Raw genomic sequence first — 22601 nt, 5'->3', positions numbered from 1 at the left:
GCCCTCTGCCCTCAACCCCCCCCACACCCAGCTTTCTGCCCTGTACCCCCACACACCCTCAGCCCTTACCCCTGAATCCCCCACACATCCAGCCTTCTGCCCTGACCCCTGAATCCCCCCACACCACTGGCCTTCTGCCCTGAACCCCCCACATCCCCCCCGCCCTCCCCCCCCCCCCCCCCCCCACACACACACACACACTCAGCCTTCTGCCCTGCACCCTCTGCCCTGACCCCTGAACCCCCACCCCCAGGTCTGGGGTCCCGGCTGCCGGCCCCTTGTCAGTCGGCATCCCAGCCACAGGCCCTGTTCAGCCCGCTGCAGGCCTAGTGGAACAGAACCCCAGGCTGGAAGCGGGCTGAGGAGGCTGGCGGTGTAAGATCAGCATTTTAATTTAATTTTAAATGAAGCTTCTTAAACATTTTGAAAACCTTGTTTACTTTACATACAATAGTTTAGTTATATAACATAGACTTAGAGAGAGAGACACCTTCTAAAAAACGTTAACATGTATTATCGGCACGCGAAACCTTAAATTAAAGTGAATAAATGAAGACTCGGCACACCACTTCTGAAAGGCTGCCTACCCCTGAATTAAACTAAGAGCTGATGCACTGTGATGATTCTGGAGTGAAAACAGAAAATCTTCTATATGAATTTAAAATAAACGGAAATGCTACCTTCAATTCTTTCACAGAGTTTATGCAACGAGTGCATAGGACAGGCCTCACACAGTTTAATCTGAGTCTTGGCATTCTGTAGAGCTGCAGCAGTGCTAAAGGCTTGTTTCAGGGTAAGCATTACCTCATCAACCTAGAAGGAAAACAAAAAATAAAACAGGCTATGAAAAGTCTGAGTGTTTTACAAGACAGTATAAAAGTGAAAATATGTCAGATACATCATATCAGACTTTTAAGTCATTCCACGATTAAGTGCTTTTTTATTAGGAATGTTGTTTCCTGTTCATACTACATACACTGATCTATCATAAAAGTTCAGTAGTCTAGTGGTCAAGAGAACAAAGTTCTATTCCTAATTTACTACTGGTTTCAAGAGGATTTTAGACAAGGGACATTGAAATCAATGGGAGTTAGGCCCTTTTGAAAATCCCACTAGGCACCTACATGATTAGCTACATCTTTAGGTGCCTAAACACCTTTACAAATTTGGCCCTTAGGCACTTTTGAAAATTTACCATACAGGTCTCTAGATCCCTGTGGGAATCTAGTGGTCTATTTCTGAAATGTTGCACATTCACAGCTCCCACTGAAAATGAGAACCCCAGGGGGAAGGGGGGGAGGGAGGAAAGAGAGAAATCAGGCCATAAATATGTAACTTTAAGCACTCAGGCTTGAAAATTGGGTCTCTTATTGCGCCCTTTTTTACCTTCCAGTAGCTGCAATGAGCATATGAGGACCTTCACTTCTGCCAATTTGCTTCTATGCAATTTACATTTTAGCTTGGCTGGGTACATAACTTGCAGTAGTGATCCTAAGAGTAAGGGGCCTTTATTGCCTCCTCTCACAGAGAGAGTTATGTATGGCTTTTTTCCTAAAATAGTTTTCATTTGCCCTGATACAAAGTCTCTATGAACAAAATGCTTTTGATCTGTTGCTGCAGTTATATCCTGTTGGTATGTCAGAAACTTTAGGGACAGCCTATTTATTCTCTTGGTCCCTCACTCACTTGGATCAAAAGATTTGAAAGACAAGCTATAAGTTTCTTTGTAACCAACAAGTAATCCTTATGTATTGTTTTCCAGACTTTAGTCTATGCCCTGCTCTTTCCTCTCACAGCATCACAAATACAGCAATGCAGCGTTCCCACACACTGCAGCACTGGGTAGAGCCAATCTCTATTTTGCTTGGGAAAGAGGTCAGAGGTGATCATTTTCTCCTCAACTGGGATAGATATTATTCAAATGCACTTTCATCCTTTGCAGACAGACTTCTCAGAGTCTCCTTCCCCCTTATGTATTTTAAGGACACACTGCTATTAAAAGCAAACAGCCCACTTCCGTGTTTCAGCCTGGCAGAAGAAAACTGTGTTGAAATTTCTTGTTCAGTTCTTAGAGGGCTTTCAAATATTGTATTTTATATCTAGTCCTTTGCTGCCATCTATCACTTTTCTGTGAAGCACGTCTGTGAGGGATGGAACTTGACTGCATGTTCAGGTTTCTGTCTACAAGCAGTCTTCTAACATTCAACATAGGATTATAAAAGTGTTCTGTAGATCATCAGGTCTCCAGCACAATTGTTCAAGCAAAGCTTTGCATGGGCATGGAAGCTTGAATTAGTCAGTTTGTGTGCTGTGGCAGGTCATTTAATGTTGTTAAATGAAAATTATTTGATTAATGTTATTGATAATTTCTGAGTGGGTTTCTCACATCTCACAATTCAATTTATTCTTGTCCTGTCACTGTAAGATTTCACGAGGCTCGTGGAATGCAGACATGACTACAACAGCAAAGCCTACTAGTCGGCTTTTCCAAATGGCAGGGCTCTTTTCCATGGCCTCTGCCCATTAATAATATTACACTCAAGTAAGTATTTAACTCTTAAAATATGTGAGGGAGTTGAGGAGAAGGGTTTTATTTCTTTGTAAACCACCTCCTTTCTTTTAGGTCACCTGTGGATTATCAGGGATCAAATTAACCAAAAGGTCAGATGAAGGCATATTTTTCTTTAAATGACATTCTCCTGGACATTCAATAGGTTCTCTCTCTCTCCTCAAATTTTGACAGTGGGTCAGATCCTCAGTTGGCGTAAAGCAGCATAGTTCCATGGACTCCAATAAAGCTATGCTCAGAAACTACTTCAAGCCAGAGATGCTGCAGCACCCTCCCGGTGCCCCTACTTCCAGCACCTATGGCAATGCTGGTTTCCACCATCTGAGGATTTACCCCTACATCAGGGATTCTCAAACAGAGTCTGGACCCCCTCAGGGGGTCACAAGGTTATTACATGGGGGGGGGGGTCCATGAGCTGTCAGCCTCCACCCTAAACCCTGCTTTGCCTCCAGCATTTATAACGGTATTAAATATACAAAAAAGTGTTTTTAAATTTATAATGAGGGGTCGTGCTCAAAGGCTTGCTATGTGAAAAGGGTCACCAGTACAAAAGTCTGAGAATCACTGCCCTACATTATTCTTAGCAATGCTTCAAACACTTAGTCCCATAACTGCTGTTGTCCTCCATAATGCTCAAAATAATTAGGCATTGTTTAGTGCTCTGAGGTGAGTTAGAGCTGGTCAAAATTATCTCTGTTAAACATATTGATCAAAAATTTGAATTTCAATGAAAAATTTTTAACAAACATTTCAATTTTTTTTCCCAGACAGCTAAAGAATTGGTTCAATTTTTTTGATTTTTTGAAAATTGTTTAAAGTAAAAAAAAAAAAAAAAATCTTGAAAAACATTTTAGAGGCCCCCCCCACTTTTTCCTCTTTCTTTTTTTTAAACTAGCTCTAATTGTGAGCAGTTAGGCCCTGCTTTATTAGGAGAATTAGTGCATCTCTTCTATAAATTCATGGCATTTTACCTTTCACTTTGAAGCACTAAGAAGTCAGAAAGCCATCAGTTAATATGGTTTCTTTGTACCTGACATTAAGAAAAGAGCTATGTGCAGCTTGAAAGCTTGTCTGTTTCACCAACAGAAGTAGGTCCAATAGAAGTTATTACCTCAACCATCTTGTCTCTCTCTCCGTCAGAAAATATAGCAAAGACATTACTTTATATATGTCATATCTAACAATTGAGTATGCTGAGTCTTATAATCACAATGGTTAATTGACTGACATCTTTTATATCATACATTTCAACTGTCCATTATGCAGAACAACTATAGATCTAAATTTCTGCTTCAAACCTGATGTTTCTATTTCATTTCTCAGAATAGTTAGGAATAAAAAGGAGAGCAATCACATTTGGAAAATGGGAGGATGTGTGTAGCACAGGCAAGGAGCGTGACAACTTAGTAGTAGAAGCATGAACTGGAACTCAGTACATCCAAGTTCTATTTCCAGCTCTGTTACTAATTTAGTAATTTGGCCCCAGTTCACCAAGGTACTCAAGTACATGTCAACGATTATTACAAGAAGGAGGGAGAAAAACGGTTCTCCTTAACCTCCAAGGACAAGAAGCAATGGGCTTTAATTGCAGCAAGGGAGGTTTAGGTTGGATACTAGGAAAAACTTCCTGTCAGAGTGGTTAAGCACTGGAATAAATTGCCTTGGGAGGTTGTAGAAACTCCATCACTGGAGGTTTTTAAGAGCAGGTTAGACAAACACCTGTCAGGGATGGCCTAAAATAACACATACTCCTGTCTTGAGTGCAGGGGACTAGACTCCATGACCTCTCATGGTCCCTTCCAGTCCTATGATTCTACGTCTCAACAGATAAAAATGTGCAAGTTAATTATGGTCAGATATTCAGCTAAGCCTTTACCTTGCCACCACTTGTGCACTCAAACACAAACACATACACCTGAACTTTGCCAGTGTAAACATCTGTGTCTGCAAATTCTAACACCTGGACATGTCCAGATACTAAGTATAGCCACGTGTACTTGTACCTGTATATAGGTGTGCATTCACAACAGAGGGCAGAGACTGAATCGCTGAGCCTCAGTTTACCCATGTGCAAAGCGAGGACAACACTTATCTACTTCATATAGCTGCAGAGATTAAGGGATTAAGTGTTTTGAGATCCTCTGATGAAAGAGGTTATCAAAATGTGAAAAACTGAGGGCTTATCTACACTTACAGTACCACAGTACACCGTAGTGCCTAGTGATGACACTACCTACACCAACGGGAGAGCTTCTCCTGTCAGTGCAGGTACTCCACCTCCCCAAGAGGTGGTGGCTTTGTCTCCAGGAGAAGCCATCCTGCTGACATAGCACTGTCTACATTGGGGGTTAGGATTTTCCACATCCCTGAGCGATGTGGTTATGCTGGCATAAGTTGGTAGTGTATACCAAGCCTAACTGTTTATGTAAATTACTTACCAAAGATTCACTTGCACACTGGAACACGTAGCAAACATACTGGTTTATCCCAGGTTCAATAGATTCCCGACAAATAAAACCAAAGTGATCAACATGTTGTATACCCTGAAAATTTTTTAAAAAGCATTAGTGAAGTATTTATTTTAAAATGTATTTTAAAATCAGTTCAGAAATACAGTGATAATTGTATTTCAGTTCTTGCCAGTCATCTCTGAGATACCACCACTTTCCCCATACTGAGAATTTGTAGTGAATAAGAAAGCTGCGCGGTCGCAGATATCAAGTATGGCAATTCTTTCTTTTTTAATGGCTGCCATCATCTATCAAAAGAAAAGTGTAATATGCCTATAAGTCATAGGACTTCTGCACACACACACACCCCAAAAACAAAAAATACAAACCCTAAAGCAAAAGCAGTGAATAAGGCTCAATTTCTTTCCTCATGAAAAAAATCTGACCTTAGCTACATTTCTCTCTGACTTATTTTGTTCAAATCAGCTCCTATCTTCTCATCTTACAACACTGGGATGTAATTCAAACCATTTCCCCTGTGGCAGCTCAGGACCTTCAATTCATTAAGTAGGAAGGGACAGATTTTATACATACGAAAGGGCCACCATTCTGACCTTTATTTTGGTTAAACTCACATATTTTCTTAAAGTGAGTCCCTAGCAGGCCAGTCCCCAGACTCAGCATAAACTGTTTCAACACAAACCTAGGAAGAATTACAGCAAAATCTATTGCTGTCTTCTGAATTTTCTCATTTCCTTGCATAGGGGAAGGTGTATGGGGGAGGTGGGATGACACTTGCGTCACTGTACCTGAAAATAGCACAGCAAGCTTCTCTGTTAACTGTACTCCCAGCACTGTTCTCTAACAGGGCGTCTCGACTTGTCATACCAACAGGACATGTGACGATTGTTTATTGTTCTGGGTTACCCACAAGGTCAATGAGGCTTAACAAGAAACCCACACAGCTGTCTGTGACACTTAAGATTATATATTATACTTATAGATATATAAAATTTTATCATTTACATTTGTGGCTTGGTCAATTATACAATTCAGGACATGCATTTTCCGGTCTGAAATGAAGCACCCTAGCATACTCATGCCACAGAAAAGCAACACATTTACTAGGGTAGAAGTAAAATAACCCTAAATACACTCTGGAGAGATTGTTGCTCTCTTTCATTTCATATCAGTCTTAACTCATAAGGGTAAATATTCCAAGCTTTTTTGTTTGTTTGTTTTTGTGCTTTTTAAACCAACTCTTTCACTAATATGCCACAGATGTTTTGGAAACATAGAACATTTTGTTAGCACCTATTCAGTTTAGTTCTCAACAAGGCTTTTATTTTTCCCCACCCACTCAAGTTACGTTCTGGTGAAAGACTACATAAACACCAGCATGAAACAGTCTGAAGTGATTTATTGCTTACAAATGCCCAGTTTTGAAGAGGTTGTAGATGTCTCTAATATCCTGGGTTGAGGCGGGTGAGGTAATCTTTTATTGGACCAACTTCTGTTGGTGAGACAAGCTTTTGATTTACACAGAACTCTTCAGGTTTGGGAAAGCTGTGACACTAAGTATCTAAGTACAAGGTCGAACAGATAGTTTAGCATAAGTAGTTAGCACATACATTCAGACTGTGTGCTAACCACTTATGCTAAACTATCTGTTCGACCTTGTATTTAGCTGTGATGCTTTGATTGAGTTTCCCAGACCTGAAGAAGAGCTCTGTGTAGCTCAAAAACTTGTCTTCCTCACCAACATAAGTTTGTCCAATAAAAGATAGTACCTCATTCACCTTGTCTCAGTTAAGAAGAAAGCCAGAACAAAGAGGACTATCTAAGATACTAGGTCAGTTCCTACCATATTTTAAATATCAGTAAAAAGAACAGGAGTACTTGTGGCAACTTGGAGACTAACAAATTTATTTGAGCATAAGTTTTCATGGGCTATAGCCCACTTCTTCGGATGCGGTAGCCCACAAAAGCTTATGCTCAAATAAATTTGTTAGTCTCTAAGGTGCCACAAGTACTCCTGTTCTTTTTGCGGATACAGACTAACACGGCTGCTAATCTGAAACCTGTTAAATATCAGTGACTTCACTGACAGCGTTGTTCCCCTGAGCTGCCCATGGGTTCACCTGCTGTCTACCAGGACCCTCATGGAAACTAGCAGCTGCCCCTCATGACATTGCCCCGGTAAACAAAGATTTTGGACCCAGGGCATCCACAGGTTCTCTTCTTTCCTACCTCTCCTCCTTGTGTGCCTGCCTGATCTGTGATTTCATCTTTATCATTTGCCTACATAGGCCAGATTTCCCTATTTTTCTTGCAGTCTCCTTTTCCCTCCATTGGGAGCAACAGTATATGCTAATCCCAGTTTTAATTTGCAAGCTATGTAGCCATGCAACACAGATACAAGGGAAGATTTTGAATGGTGTAATTTTAACATCTGAAAAGAGTGCTTTGGGTCAGATGCTGGTCTAAGAACTCTCAGAAAATGCATTTGGAGACCTTTAATAGCTCTTATGCTGACCACATGGAATTCTGCAGAGGCAGATTTATCATGAAACAAACAGTGTGGTGGCATGGGGCCCCCAAAATGCAGGACAAATCCCATGCTGCTCCCGGAAACAGCCGGCTACTGGCACATCTCTACGTGCCCCTGGCAGTACATGGAGACGTGCTGCCCAATCCCCCTAAGGGGCACACAGAGATGTGCCAGCAGCAGCGCAGCAGGACTAAGCCGGCTCCCTGTCCGCGCTGCCTCCCTCCTTCCACGCCACACCGCACCCGGAGGCGGCCAGCACGTCCCTGAGGCTGTGTGTGTGTGTGTGTACGTACACACACACACACACACACACACACAAACACACACATACCTATTGCCCCTGCCCCGAGTACCAACTCCACAGCTCCCATTGAGAGTTGCGGGGGCAGCACGTGCGGGCAGCGGCACACAGAGACCCTGGCTCCCCCCTGCCTAGGATCCACTGCCAGAGGGGTATGCCGGTCGCTTTGGGAGCTGTGTTGCCCAAGGTAAGCGCCACCCTCCTGCACACCAACCCCATGAGCCTGCACCCAAACTCCCTCCCAGAGCCCAACCCCCCACACCCCCTCCTGCACCCCAACCCCCTGCCCCAATCAAGTACCTCACTTTATTTTTATTTACTTCCTATTACTTATAATATAGGAGGAGGATGAAGAAAAAAAGAATTAAAAATGGGGGGGCGGAAAATAAGAGAATATTCTTTTTCTTGGCTGGGTTGCAAGGGGGGCCCCCCGAAAGTGAAGCTGCACATAGGGCCCCACTAATTCTGCCACTGGAATTCTCAACTTTAGAGTTGCTGCTATTACTAAATTCGCCAAATGAGGCAGAAACCATGGCTCTGTCCCAACCTCAGCTGCAGAGCTAGTCCCACATTGGGGAGAGGCACACTTTGTATCCTGTCCCAAGGCAGCAGAACAGCTGTACTCCTCTTACTCGCAAAAGCCCTCACTGAAACACAATGTCCCTGCCCTAGAGCACCTCTAAACTGGAGATTTCAGGCTGACAAAATTGAACCGAGTGGTCTCTTTCCTTAAGTTAACAAAATTCACATCTAGCTACAGATGAATGATGACCAGAACTACCGCTACAATTCACAGAAATTCACTGGTTCTGTGTACGTCTTTAGATTGTGAGCTCTTTGAGGCAGGGACTGTGCTTTCCTTCATGCAATTCCTAGCACTTTGTGGGAGCTAAAACAAACCAGTAAGTGGCATTTGGAGGCACAGAATTTCTACACTTTGAATGACTGCTGCCTGATCTATTGCCAGGAGGGTCCACCCGTCGTCTACAATTGTAGCAACTGGATGATTGATCAAATTTAAAATCCATCTTCCTCCAGTGCCGTCACCCAAACTATACTGCGGTTTATCACGTCTAAACTGTAGCCTGTGTTCTTCTCATTCAAAATAGGATTACCTCAAACATCACTCTATATAGATTCTATTTAACATTTCCAAAGTACTCTGGTGGGGACGAGGGGGCACAGAATAGCTGTGTTTTTATTAGGGGTCTATAGAGAAAGCCAAAATCTAGTTATATTGTGTGTTAACTAAAACAAAGGTATAATTGTTTAAAAAGAGACATATGATGTACAACCACTATGTTTAAGGATATTCTGTATTGTGTTTTCATTTAATCTATAATTAAAGACTTTGATTACCTCTTTCTGCTGCCCACTGACTTAAAAAAAAAAAAAAAAGCCATCACAGCTACCCAATAAATACGTACCTGAGAACATGAGGAGATATCTTTAAAATTCTTTTCAAGCACAACAGATTTGGTGTCTGGGCTGATGAGGTTAATTTCAAATCGTCCAACCTTGAAAATAAAATTTAAATCAGACTGTTTTATAAGGCACGAATGAATAATACACCAAATGAAGTTCAATAACTGGTCAGATTCTGCCATCTTCGCTTTAGCTACTCACGTTGAATAGTAGCTTACTCAGTGAACGAAGATGGCAGAATTTAGCACTTATGGAAAAAGGCAAATGAGGGAGGGGAATTGCAGAAAATTTCAAAAAAATGGCAAAATATTCAGTTTGGGGATAAACAAAACAAAAAAAGATTGCAGGAAGCAGACAGTTCATGAAAAGTTTTATTCCATCAACAGCCAGTTTTTGACCAGCCCTAATTAAAGCTCTGTTAGACTGACCTAAAACAATCAAGATAAGTTACAAGCCTTATTACACCAAAAATAACTATCCAGATGAGTTTTTTAAAATTAAAAAAAAAAAAAAAAAAAAAACACACACACAACAGTTTGGGTCTTCAGTTCTTTACTGCTGTTTGTTTGAAATAAAGGTGATGCATTTAGCCTCTTTTTAATCATCAACAGGAACAGATTATTTGCTGCAGTGAATTTCCCTTCTGCTTTCTCATGATCTGCTCTCCTATGGAGCTTGAGGGGTTTTTCAGCTAAGACCTTTTCACCACCAGTGATGGACTGTGGGTTTCTAAATGGCAATATATTTCCTCACATCCGTTAGTATTTCTCAAGAGGATGAAAATGCAAGTCTGTTCTCTAAAATAGGGGGAAAAGAAAATTCCTAAGTATTTAGCAGCCTATCAGTTTAAAAAGCAAAAGATCTTTGGGTCACCTGTTCTAATAATTTTCTCTTGTTTCCTTAGCACGTATGCTCTGAAATATTTAAATGAACTTCAGAGGAGAGAAAAAAGACTAAAGGGTTTGGGGATGAAACTACTGAGCTGATCTTAGAAGTATAATTTTTCAACAGACTTTTTGCAAGACAGACTATTCCTATTCTGGAAATGAGAAACTTCTTAGCATCACTGAAATTTACCATAAAAAGAGAATGAGTCAAACTGCACATTATTTTTCACAGCTTTAACTGCTTGTTCATTTTAATAACACAAAAGGGAGATTTTGTTTGCTCTGTTCAACAATGTTATGGATAGCCCACAAAAGGGCTTGAAAGAAGTCTGAACACAAGCATCAGATTCTAAGTCAAAATACATGGTTCTCTTAAATATTACGTTTATATTAACAGATAAGCAACAAATTAACAGATAAGCAATTATATTCCCTTCAAGTTTACTAACTTATATGATTTAAACTTTAGCTTCCCCTAAAATAACTGGGATACAAATTTTTCAATATTATTTAGAGTTTCCCAGTATGGTTTCATGTATTGTAATACAAAATAGAAAAGCAAATGTTTTTTGGCTTAACAGAAATTGTTTGCATAAGAAGTTTCAATATGCAGCAATGACAATAATGGTGTAAGTCAAGCTCTCCTAATTCTATTGTATGCATGAAATTGCAGGTACTGCTATATCACCTACCTGAAATAACATTGTTCGGTTCTTCTCAGAGTCTGAGGGTTGAACATGACTGGGTGCACTTGCATGTCTCCTGCGTGGCTGTGTTTTCAGGCTGGTATCATGAACCCTCCTTTGCATAACTGCAGTGACGCTGCTGCACCGGGAGCGAAATTCCTGCTGCTCAAAGCCAGAATCCTCCAAAATTCGCTCGGGGAAGGAGACACGGGTGCCAGCCAGGTTGGTCTGGCCTCCAATTGTAAGGATCCCAGTGTTCCCGATGGTGGTGCTCGTGCCATCTAGCTCCTCAAATGGACTATCTGACGGAGAAGCTGGCACGTCTCCTTCATACAAGGTTAAGTCTGAGCTGGAATCTGTGCTCCGCTGCTCACTCAACAGTTTCAGGCGCTGGCGCTCGTGTAGACTGAATTTCTCAATGCACTCATCAATTAGAGTGGAGGGGGCTTTCTTACAGGCCACAGTCACCTTTCCACAGTACAAAACCTCAAATTTTTGGGAATTGTAGAAGGCATCTTCACTATCCTTACCAGGCTTGGCATCCTCTTTCAGGGCTGCTTTGGACACTTGCCTTATGCTGCTGATCACATCAGGAACCTGGGTGACACACAACCCCCCCCCCCCAGAAATTAAAGACCAAAGCCACAAATGTCCAACATGCAAGGCCCTTAAAAATGGATTAGAATTCAACTCTGAATAATAGAATGTCAGAGAAAATCATTATCCTCAAGTGGATTTGGCAGAAAAGGCTTTGTTAGCACAGCCCCAAGGATGTTCCCAATAAGATTTCAGTCTTAGACAACAGAAATATTCATGCCAGTAACAGTTTAGCTACTGCAGTATGTGCCACCAGCTTCATGCCTTGAAATATTTAACTAGTCATTCTTGAATCCTGTATGTACCATTTCAGATGGGTAAACAATGTCAAGTATTTTTCTAGAGCCTTACAATTAAGCTACTAACAAACCCTTTAATACAGTAAGTCAGGCATACCAGCTCCAAAGGCTAATTGTGGTGCTTTGTACAGCTACAGAGGAAATTGTGGGTTTGATTTCCTTGGGAGCAAGGTGTACAGTGCAAACCTTCACGTACACAAGGCAACAGTGCAAGATGCCTACATTTCAGGGATATTGATCATACACATTAATTTTGTAGTCCCTCAAAATGCTACCCTGTTAATCTTATCAGTGCATAGAACTAGTGGGCTACATTCACAACTTGCATTATTGGCCACAACATAATTAACTACACTAGAGTTGCAAGTGCTTATCTGAAAATCCTGATTTTTTCCATCAGTTACTAAAACCTGGTAGCTTTACTAACTAGAGTGAATTTTCCCCCCTTCAGTTTGTTAATTTCTTTGAGTGCTCCCAGTTATGTTTTGGCCTCAAATACAATATGAGCAATGTATGGCAATGGTATTCTTACAGAGATGTTTAATTGTGGAACTTGCTTCCTATTTCTATTCAGAATGACCCATCTGTTACTTCTTTTAGTACAGTATTAAACGCTGTATCTCATCAGGAATGTGCTGGCTGCGGCTTCCCGATGCCCCCATTGGCCTGGGATGGCGAACCGCAGCCAGTGGGAGCCACGATCAGCCGAACCTGCAGACGCGGCAGGTAAACAAACTGGCCCGGCCCGCCAGGGTGCTTACCCTGGCAAGCCACGTGCCAAAGGTTGCTGACTCCTGCTCTACATTATGGTTTACTGTAAAAGCCCTCTGACACCCTGATCTAAGCTTTCAGATCATGAAGCATTAATCTAACTCTTGTCGTTTCATGAGGTACCAGCTGTTAAAATTTGGAGCTGCAGGGGAGGATGGGGGGAGAGGTTGATGACAATTAGGCAAGATAGTAATCAGAATAAAAATTTGAAGGATCACACTTCTCATCTAATTAGTTAAAGTTATGTTTTTGGTATTGATAAATCTTCTCAAAAATACGTTCAAATTTAAATAGGTTTCCAAGTGTAAGATGACCGACAATGGACAAATAAAATGAAATGCCTAAACTATTAAGGAAATGGAATATTTTCTATGCTTAATTTCATAGGGCTGTTGTAGCTCCTCTTGAGCCCACAGAAAGAAACTACTTATGAATAGGTCTCAACTGACCTTTCAGATTTCCTTGAGGGGGAATGTTTCCTCATACTCCAAATAGTTACTTAAAAGTACTGTACTGACAATATTACTACATTACTTGTCAGCAGTGCTTTTCAGTCCACCAACGAAAATAGTAGATAGGACAGTACAAAACTTTCAGGGCTAGAAGTATGTCCTAGCATTGGTTCCAGGGTCAATCTATGGTGCTGAACTTGGTCATCAAAGAGACCTTACTCTAACAAGGATACCCATCAGAGAAGGTATCTCATGAAATTGCAAGTCCTTTGAAACACTACATGTTAACTGGAAGTAAATTGAAAAGCTATTTGTCAAGAAACTGAGCTTCATGGAATATTGGGTTCAATGATAAATTGCATAGAAATGGAGACTGAAAAAATAAACTTACTCAGATATGTTGTAATGGAGAAAGATCATTGTCTATGCGCTAATACAAAAATGACCTCATGTCTAAACTGGTAATATATAAAGTGTTCAAAGTCCATATCAAAATACTGCCAAACAATAAAAGGGACATAAGCCAAAGGGAATAGGGAGTAAGAGCTTCAATGAGAAATGTGCCAGACCAACCCCAAAATGTTCACCCGTCATCATGAGTGCAGGAACAGGCACATAAAAATTCAGTTTAAAACTTTTAGTCTTGCTTAGCCAGTCTAAGGGTACGTCTACACTACCCGCCGGATCGGCGGGTAGCGATCTATCGGGGATCGATTTATCGCATCTAAACTACACGCGATAAAATCGATCCCCAATCGCTCTCCTGTCAACAGCTGAACTCCAGCAACGTGAGAGGCGGAAGCAAAGTCGACAGGGGAGCCGCGGCCGTCGATCCAGCGCCGCAAGGACGCGAAGTACGTAATTTTAATTCGATCTAAGATATGTTGACTTCAGCTATGCTATTCTCATAGCTGAAGTTGCATATCTTAGATCGATCCTTCCTCCCTCCCCCGCCCCCGTAGTGTAGACCAGGCCTAAGAGTATTATTTTGAGTGAAGCCCTGCGAGCTCTTAGAGAATGTAGAATAGGCATGCTGTATTCTGCTTCATTTATTTGCTTTTCTAACTTGCATAAAGCTGGATGCAAGATCATTATCCTTTGGAATTATTGAAAGGTTATTTGGGGATAAGTGCTGAGAGCCATTCTTCAAAGTCTGGAAAGCAAGACTCAGGAGTTAGAAGTCTGACTAAGAACAGAAGATACATCTCTGGAAGCTATGTCAAAGCAGTGGGCACAGAAACTCTCATCAAGGACTGGGGAGGATGCTATATTCCTTCAGTTGGTATGTGAAGAGCAGGGAGAGATACAGATCAAGATGGGCGGAAGATAACAGAGATGTAGTCCTCAATGAGAACAAAGACCTCTCATACTTTTGAAAAATGTTGGTTTAGAGATTAAGTTAAAGATACTGTACTGCACATTACCACAAGTGCAGGCTTCAGAAATCATACTGTGAAATTTAAATGTCCATGTTTCACTGTACGGGGGTCATACTGCATCTGATCAACATATACCAGAATTTGATAGGCAAAATACCTTTAAACTAAGAGGGAGGTGCACTTTTAAACCTGTTGGTATATGAAAGGTTTTTAATAGTCTATAAATATTTTATTAATTAATCCACTACATCAAACTGGGTGTAGTTGCCAATATTTGAGTAAGGAGAGAGGAGCTGTGATGTTTTCAGTATGCTGATGATACTCAGCTCTGCATCTCCCGAGGTCTGCATGAGACAGCAGCTTGAAAGCAGGTGAACTGGCTACAGCTCAGCCCAGATGAGGCAGCTCTGAAGGCCAACCAGAAGAAATTACAAAAGTTTAATCAGGGGGACTGCTGTGAGGACATGTGACTGCCTCTTGTAATGCAGGCTTCACTTACAATTTAGAGCTCATATTAGAGCTGAGGCTGCTGCTGGATTCACAGGTAGCAGCTGTTGTGAAAAAGCACCGTCTCACCCCTCCTGCACCTAGCAAGGCAAATATGATCTTCCTATGGGATATGGATCTTGTAGGCTACTGCAATGCACCATCTGCAGGCTGCACTTTAAAACCATATACTGTAGAAACTAAAGCTAGCATAGAATGTGGTTGCAATCTCCCCAATGGGAGCATTTGACACCAGTGCTCCACCTTAGCCAGAGGCCAGATTTATTAAACATTTTGGACATGCTCCAAAATATATCTTTGTTCGTGGGTGTAAGAGTGGAAGCAGGTTAAGAGAGAGAGATATGGGGCTATTACAGGCCTTTTGGAATGGAGGGTAAATACCTTTTCTGTGCAGAAAGTATTATAAAAGGTGTGCGCATACACGCGCGCGCGCACACACACACACACACACACACACTTTCTAGATAGATCGATAGATGATTTGTATTTTGTATAGTGTACTTTTAAATGGAGAAGTTCTCAAGAGCTTTAGATAGGTACTTTAATCTATTTATTTAAGTAAAAGTTAGGAATCTCTGTGCTTTACAAATATGCTTTCATGCTGGAATCCTTACTTATCCCAGTTTAACTACCCATTATGGTATTAGATGAAAGCATATGATCATTTTAAAGACAAATATGGTGGGGAAAAATACATGTTAAAAACTTACTGGCAGGACTTGCAAACAAGTTCAAGTAGTGTTTGTGAAAGTTTTAGCGTAGGTGTCTAGCATTAATATCATCAAGTATATAACAGTTTTGCTTGTCATTTTTAAAGTGGCAGAGCTGATAAAGTTTAGACTTTGGAGGACTACCAGTTTTGATAAATGATGCATGCTGCAGCAAAGAAAACAGCACAAAGGAAAACCATTTTTATGTTTGTGCCTAGAATGGCACAACTCACTCCATGGCAACATTGGATCTTCTCTTCAAAAATACAAGCGAAAAAAAAAAGAGTCCTAGTAGACTATTCTCCCTTCAGTATTCACAACTGCATTCACCGAGTGGAAGCATGGACCTCAAAGCAAAATACAGTACAAAATCAGAAAAGGTTTCCAGTTTCCTCCAAAAATTAAACAACAAGCAGGTTATTCACAAGATTTCTAAAAGCACAAATTCATACTTGCTACATACTGGCATAAAAACAGCTAAATAGGTTTTTAGATTTCACTGTGAAATATATAGGGAAACTAATGCCTTATTAAGTTGATTTCTAACTTCATAAAGCTTCTAAAGGGAATTTAAACATCAAAGGCACACTGTCCCAGTTTATTTAAAAAAGCAAAACAGAAGTCCACTATTCTTACGATGTGTAAGAGACTTACAACATAGTAATACTCAGTCAGGTTTAATGTATTGAACACCTTCTGTTGCTAGTAGAGGCCACTCAGCTCTAAATTAAATCACACATACACACAGAGCTTTAACTTTGCATACAAAATATATCTTACATACTAGTAATGTTGTAGCTACGTCAGTCCCACAATATTAGAGAGACTATGTATTATGTGGGATAACCCACCTTGTCACAGACCTATTTTGAAAATACATAGGAAGCAGAAAGAACACCATACATCAACATTCAAAGAGTGGTACCTTTGGGTTTGGATCCCAGTTGAATAGCTGAGGCATTCTCAAGGTACACTGAAGTAAATGACAATGTTTTTAATGAATAGGGGGTACTTAATAGATTTATGCTATGAATAAAAGTACAGAAAGTTTCTCCCACTACAGAAGCTGGGAGTAATTTCACGACATTTCCTCAGACGAACTGAGTTCATTATATCATACTCCAGCCCATCACGAGGCTTCTAGACAGTAACCGTTGGTGCTTCAAAAGCCAAGTGTTTCCTGATTTGGCACTGGAACCACACAGGCTACATAGGATTTGGAACAGCCACATTTTTATCTTAAAAAACAAACAATACATGTTCTGTTTACAGTTAACAGGAACAGAGAAAGATTTCTGACATCTACTGATTGGGGAAATAATGGCATCAGAATCATATTTTTAGGGAACTTGTACAGACATCATATTTACATAACACTTATGAGAGTCTTTTTATGAGGTTTTCAACCTCTGACAGATTAAAAATTCACAAAATAATTAAAAAACAAGAGAGTGCCAGTATAATGAAAAAAGGAATGAATCCATATGATCTGCTGAAGCTAGAAAACTTTCAAAAGAATAACTGGTAAAGATGTGAAATTCTTTTGATTATGTTCATATTCATAGTCTGCTGCACAGAAGCAAGTAAAGACATTTTACAACCTAGGGCTAAAGCAGGCATGGGCAAACTTTTTGGCCTCAGGGCCACATCTGGGTATGGAAATTTTGGCCTCAGGGCCATGAATGCTCAAAATTGGGGGTAGGTGGATGGGAAAGGGTGAGGGCTTCGGGTGAGAAAGGGTGAGGGCTCTGGTGTGGGGCCGTGGATGAGGGGTATGGGTACAGGAAGGGGCTCTGGGCTGGGATCAAGGGGTTCAAAGGGCAGGGCTGGGGTGCAGGGGGGGTGGCTCAGGGGTGCAAGCTCCGGGTGGCGCTTACCTCAAGCTGCTCCCGGAAGCAGTGGCATGTCCCTGCTCCATCTCCGAAGCGGAGGCACGGCCAGGCAGCTCTGCGTACTGCCCTGTCCACAGGCACCACGCCCGCAGCTCCCATTGGTCATGGTTCCCGGCCAATGGAAGCTGTGGGGGTGCGGCTTGGGACAGGGGCAGCATGCGGACCCACCTGGCTGCCCCTACGCATAGGAGCTGGAGGGTTGACATGCCGGCTGCTTCCCGGGAGCCGCATAGAGACACAGCACATGCAGAGCGGGGCAAGCCCCCGACCCTGCTCGCCGACAGGACCTTGAGGGATGGATTTAAAGGTCTGATGGGCCAGATGTAGCCCGTGGGCCATAATTTGCCCACCCATGGGCTAAAGTCTACTCAGTTACACTGGTGCAACAGAAGATAGAATTTAGTAAATCAGACTTATCTAAATGAATCTTATATAAATTATGCAGTAATAAGGAAAGCCACTTTACCATTTACAAGCTACAGCTTCATTTCAAATTTGAATCTGCATGCCAATCAAAAAAAAATTATTTTGCTCAATTCTACTTATTTCATAGCTAACCACAAAAATCTGAAGAAAGTTTGGTTCATTTAGAACCCAAACTAATTTTTTTTTTTCAATTTCTCAAAGCAAAAAAAAAAAAAAAAAAAAAAAAAATCGTTAGCCAAAGGGTAGCATGTAAGGTTTTTATTGAGAGCCCTCACCCCACTGGTCATCATAACTGGAAAATGTATGTAAGGATATTATTTTTAAAAAGTTATGTATCTATACTGTGTTCTTAAAGTATAAGAGAGACAAGGTGGGTGTAGCAATATCTTTTCGTGGACAATTTCTAGGGGTGTAAAAGACAAGCTTTTGAGCTTCACCGAGCTCTGTGAGGCTCAGAAACTTGGGACCAACACGACTACAATATTGCAAACAACATTCTTCAAGTCTGTTAGTTAAGATAGGTCACCTGGAGGTGGTAAACAGGTTCTGGTCAGGCAGGCGGTAGTAGATACTTATCACCCTGGCTGGTTATTGTGTATTGTGTGTCTTACAATGCAAGTCTACTTGCAAAGGAGCCACCAGCTGATCAAGATTGCAAAGCTGACAAGAGATCACAAAATCTGAAGGAAGAACACACAGCAGGAAGGGTGTCCTGTTTATGACTAAGATCAAAAAATTAGTCTGGTGTATCAGGACAATGCAAGGAGTCACACGATATCCTTCACCTAAGGGACAAGCTGCCTTATGAACAGAGGATCACAGCCAGCTTGGCTATTACATTTTGGGAGAAAGACTTTGGGTGAGCTAGAACTTCATGACACAGTAAAGTGTCTCGTTAGTTAAATCTAGGCTCTAGAAAGTACTTCTAAAATCTCTATTCTTTGTTCATTAAAGAACTACCCGTTTTCACTATTAACAAATCTAAGTGCTGCGAGTTAGGCAGAGCAGTAATCCTGGGGTGAAGCTGGTAAGCTGGAGGTACTGTTCCGTTGAGAGTGGCGGGTCTGTGAATTCTGTGATCATCCAGTGGACCAGGGGCTGGACACTCCAAGGGGATACTCGGAGGATTCAGGGGCTGGAGTGTGCCAATTACTAACTTGCGGAGCCTGCATAGGCTGAGAGGGGAGTGCTTGCATTGCCTGTGAAGTCCAGGAGGTGACCCCTAGCCGGAACGGGCAAGGCTTCTTCATGCTAAGAGCAGGTGGTAGCAAAGTGCCTCACAACCCTGGGCACCCCCAGGAAGCATCAAGCCCCCCCTCCCCAAAATGCATTTTCGGCAAATGCACTAGTCACCAAAATACCTTCATCCAACTCATCTAATAACCCTATTGGCAACCTGACTGAAGTTATTCAGTGTAATTTTCTGCTTGCTGCCTGTGGTGCAGATATAAAACTCTTCAAAATACAATTCCACATAGTGAGCATTCAAGTCCTTTGGAAGTCTGAAACTACAGAAACCTGCTATACAAAACCCCCAAACACGCTCTGGTCAGTACTCATAGTATTATTTCTAATTGTGCTGCATTCTTTGCTAATAGCCAGATAAAGGCCTAAATACAGAATTGGTTACAATGATTTAATGACACATTACAGTAATTTGGTGTAATTTATTTTGAGGGGGTGGAAAGGGGAGGTTGTTTGAGGAGAACCAACCAACAGGAGAGTGGTGAAGGATGACTGTGTTAGGTGTTGGTTCTGAAGCCTTCCTCTTGTTTTTTGTACAATCTTACTCTTCTACTCCCGATTATATAAAATACAGATTTATCAATATGCAAGTCTCCTTTTATATCATACTGGCCAAATTCCTGTATCTGTGGTACAAATCAACAGAAACAAATACAAAATCAGAACAAGTATCAAGAAATGTTTGCCATCAACTTCTACTTTGTTGTACTGTCAGTTTGGACTGACAGACTGAAAACCTAAAATGCAGGACTTGTTAGAGAAAGAAACACCAAGGTGCAGCATGAAAATCCAAACGCAGAGAAAAAAGCCCAGGGACTGGGGGTGTGGGTTCTCTGGGATGAGGGTTTGGGCAGGGATGAGAGTTTTGGGGTGCAAGAAGGGGCTCCAGGCTGGGCCAGTGGGTTGGGGTGCAGGGACCCGGTGGCACTTATTGCAGCGCCAAGGAAGCGGCCGCCAGGTTCCTGCGGCCCCTAGGCATATGGGCAGCCAGGCAGCTCTGCATGGTGTGCACTGCCTTCACGTACTCAGGCACCATCCCCTGCAGCTCCCGTTGGTTGGCTTCCCGGCCAATGGGAGCTGCAGAGTCAGTACTTGGGGTGAGGGCAGGGAACTGGTGGCCACTTTCAGTTGCTGCACAGAGCTAGGGCAGGCAGGGACTTTTAACAACCCAGTCGGCAGAGCCGACCAGAGCTGCCAGAGTCCCTTTTTTGACGGGGCATTCCGGTCGAAAACCAGACACCAGGCAACTCTAGCTTTCCCCCGGCTTTAAATGGATATGTTTCCATTCAGGTCTTGACAAAACTGCTTCTCAGTTGTGGACAAGAACTGTTACACAGAGGCTACGTCATCACTACGGGGGGGGGGAGGAGGAGGAAGGGAGGAAGTGTCGATTTAAGATACGCAAATTTGATGTATCCGAGCTGACTTACCCTGCTGTGAGGACGGCGGCAAATCGATCTCCGCGGCTCCCCCCTCGACGGCGCTTACTCCTACCTGCGCTGGTGAAGTACAAGCATCAATTCGGGGATCGATTGTCGCGTCCCGACGAGACGCGATAATTCGATTCCCGAGAGACCGATTTCTACCCGCCGATTCAGGCGGGTAGTGAAGACATAGCCAGACATATATGTATTCATTATACTACCAATGCACATTCGCACATAGTGAGGTTCTACATACGAAGATAATACAGTCTATTTCCAAAAGCAGAGCGGAGTACTTCTACAATGCAAAGGGGAAGGGGAAAGAAACATTTTAAACAGGGAAGCTAGAAATTTTAATTGTCATGAAATACTTATTTTAGCTCACTTTAGAAATGACTGATGCATTTTGATTTTAATGCAACTCTGAGCATAGTCAGACAGTAATTGCTGTGTAATATATAAATCAGACAACAGTATTACATGATTTGCCTCTGGAAACACATGTAAAGCAGCTAGCTTATTTTGAGTGGACAAAGTAAGGCATGTTCCTTCCTCAGAGCTTTTAATCTAAATAGACACCATAAAGTACACAGACAGTAAGAGAAGGAAGTCAACAGGCAAAAGGGATTATTAGGGAGGAAAAGAATACATAGAACAGGTGACTACTTGGCTGGTTGAGTAGACATTGGGTTCTCTCTCAAACTATTTAAGGAGGTACGCGAGGTAATTTTCTGCAGCCCGTGAGCTCTCCGCGGCCCCCCCCAGCATTTACCTAGAGCGGCTCCAGCCCGACGCACACCAGGGGCACGGCAGGCTCCCTGCCTGCCTGCCCTGCCCTGCCCCCGCGCCGGGAAGCGGCTGGAATGTGGGGAAGGGGGGGCACATTGGTGTGTGTGTTGATGTTGCTTCAGGCACCGCCCCCAGCAGCTCCCATTGGCCGCGGTTCCCCGTTCCCGGCCAATGGGAAATGCTGGGGGCTGTGCCTGAAGCAACAGCAATACACACATCCCAGAGCAGCGGGGGGGCGGAGCGGGGCGGAGCGGAGCAGCACGGGGCAGGGCAGACAGGCAGGGAGCCTACCCTGCCCCCAGTGTGCGCCGGGCCAGAGCCCGCCCCCCGAACCCCTCCTGCAGTCGAACCCCCTGCCCTGAGCCCCTTGCTGCACCCCAACCCCCTGCCACACCCTCCTGTACCCCAACCCACTGCTCTGAGCGCCCTGCCGCACCCTGACCCCCTGCCCTGAGCCCCCTGTCGCACCCCACACCCCTCCTGGATCCTAACCTCCTTCCCTGGGCTGCCTGATGCACCTCGCACCCCTCCTGCACCCCAACCCACTGCCCTGAGCCCCCTGCTGCACCCCTCCTGCACCCTGATCCCCTGCCCTGACCCCCTGCCGCACCCCACACCCCTCCTGCATTCCCTGGGGGCAGGGAGGGGCCGGAGTTGGGGGTTGGGATTTTGGGGAAGGGATTGGAATGGGGGCAGGGAAGGGGTAGGGGCAGGGCGGGGCCTCATGGAAGGGTTGGATTGGGGGGGAGGGGAAGGTGTCAGTAATGCCTCCCTCGGGCCAATGTACAAGTCCTCATGTGGCTCTCGTGATCATTTGAGTTTGAGACCCCTGATATAGTCCAACATACCTAGATACACTGTTAATAGTTTTCAACTCTTTACAAGGAATATATACAGAAATATTTCCTTACTGGGGATTCTCTCAATTCTTCCCTCAAAAAGTTCCCTCAATTTTTCCACTCAGTATTTTGAAATTGGTAGCCAGTGTTTGAAATTCAAGTTATATTACTTTCTGTTCCTTCAAACGGAACCAATCTTCCTTTAAGCATTGTATAAATCAATAGAAAAACCATGTGTCCCACTGGAACAGAAAATGCCTGTAGTATTTTAAATACAAGTGTCATATGAGCACGATAGCACTATTTAAATAAGTAAACATCTAAAACTTTAAACTATTTATTTTGAGCATGTGGAAATAAATTCAGGACTTGATTTCCAAAACAGATAAACACTGAAACCTC

The 22601-nt window shown here is 42.7% G+C and overlaps 1 protein-coding gene across 2 annotated transcripts in view; it reads right to left on the bottom strand.

Moving 5' to 3' along the window:
• The window catches only part of TBC1D4 (TBC1 domain family member 4), a 154710-nt gene that overhangs the window by 57507 nt on the left and 74602 nt on the right, over positions 1-22601 (bottom strand). For both annotated transcript variants that reach the window (XM_034758343.1, XM_034758344.1), the window contains exons 2-5: positions 10876-11466; positions 9299-9388; positions 5008-5112; positions 681-813 (exon numbers count right to left, since the gene is read on the bottom strand). In XM_034758343.1, coding sequence (XP_034614234.1) covers positions 681-813; positions 5008-5112; positions 9299-9388; positions 10876-11466 — 919 coding nt within the window. The remainder of the gene's footprint in view (positions 1-680; positions 814-5007; positions 5113-9298; positions 9389-10875; positions 11467-22601) is intronic.

This window comes from Trachemys scripta, chromosome 1, assembly GCF_013100865.1.
Source record: "Trachemys scripta elegans isolate TJP31775 chromosome 1, CAS_Tse_1.0, whole genome shotgun sequence".
Classification (NCBI taxonomy): Eukaryota; Metazoa; Chordata; order Testudines; family Emydidae; genus Trachemys; species Trachemys scripta.
Note: the sequence above shows the minus strand (reverse complement) of the source record. Positions and strands in the feature narration are given on the sequence as shown.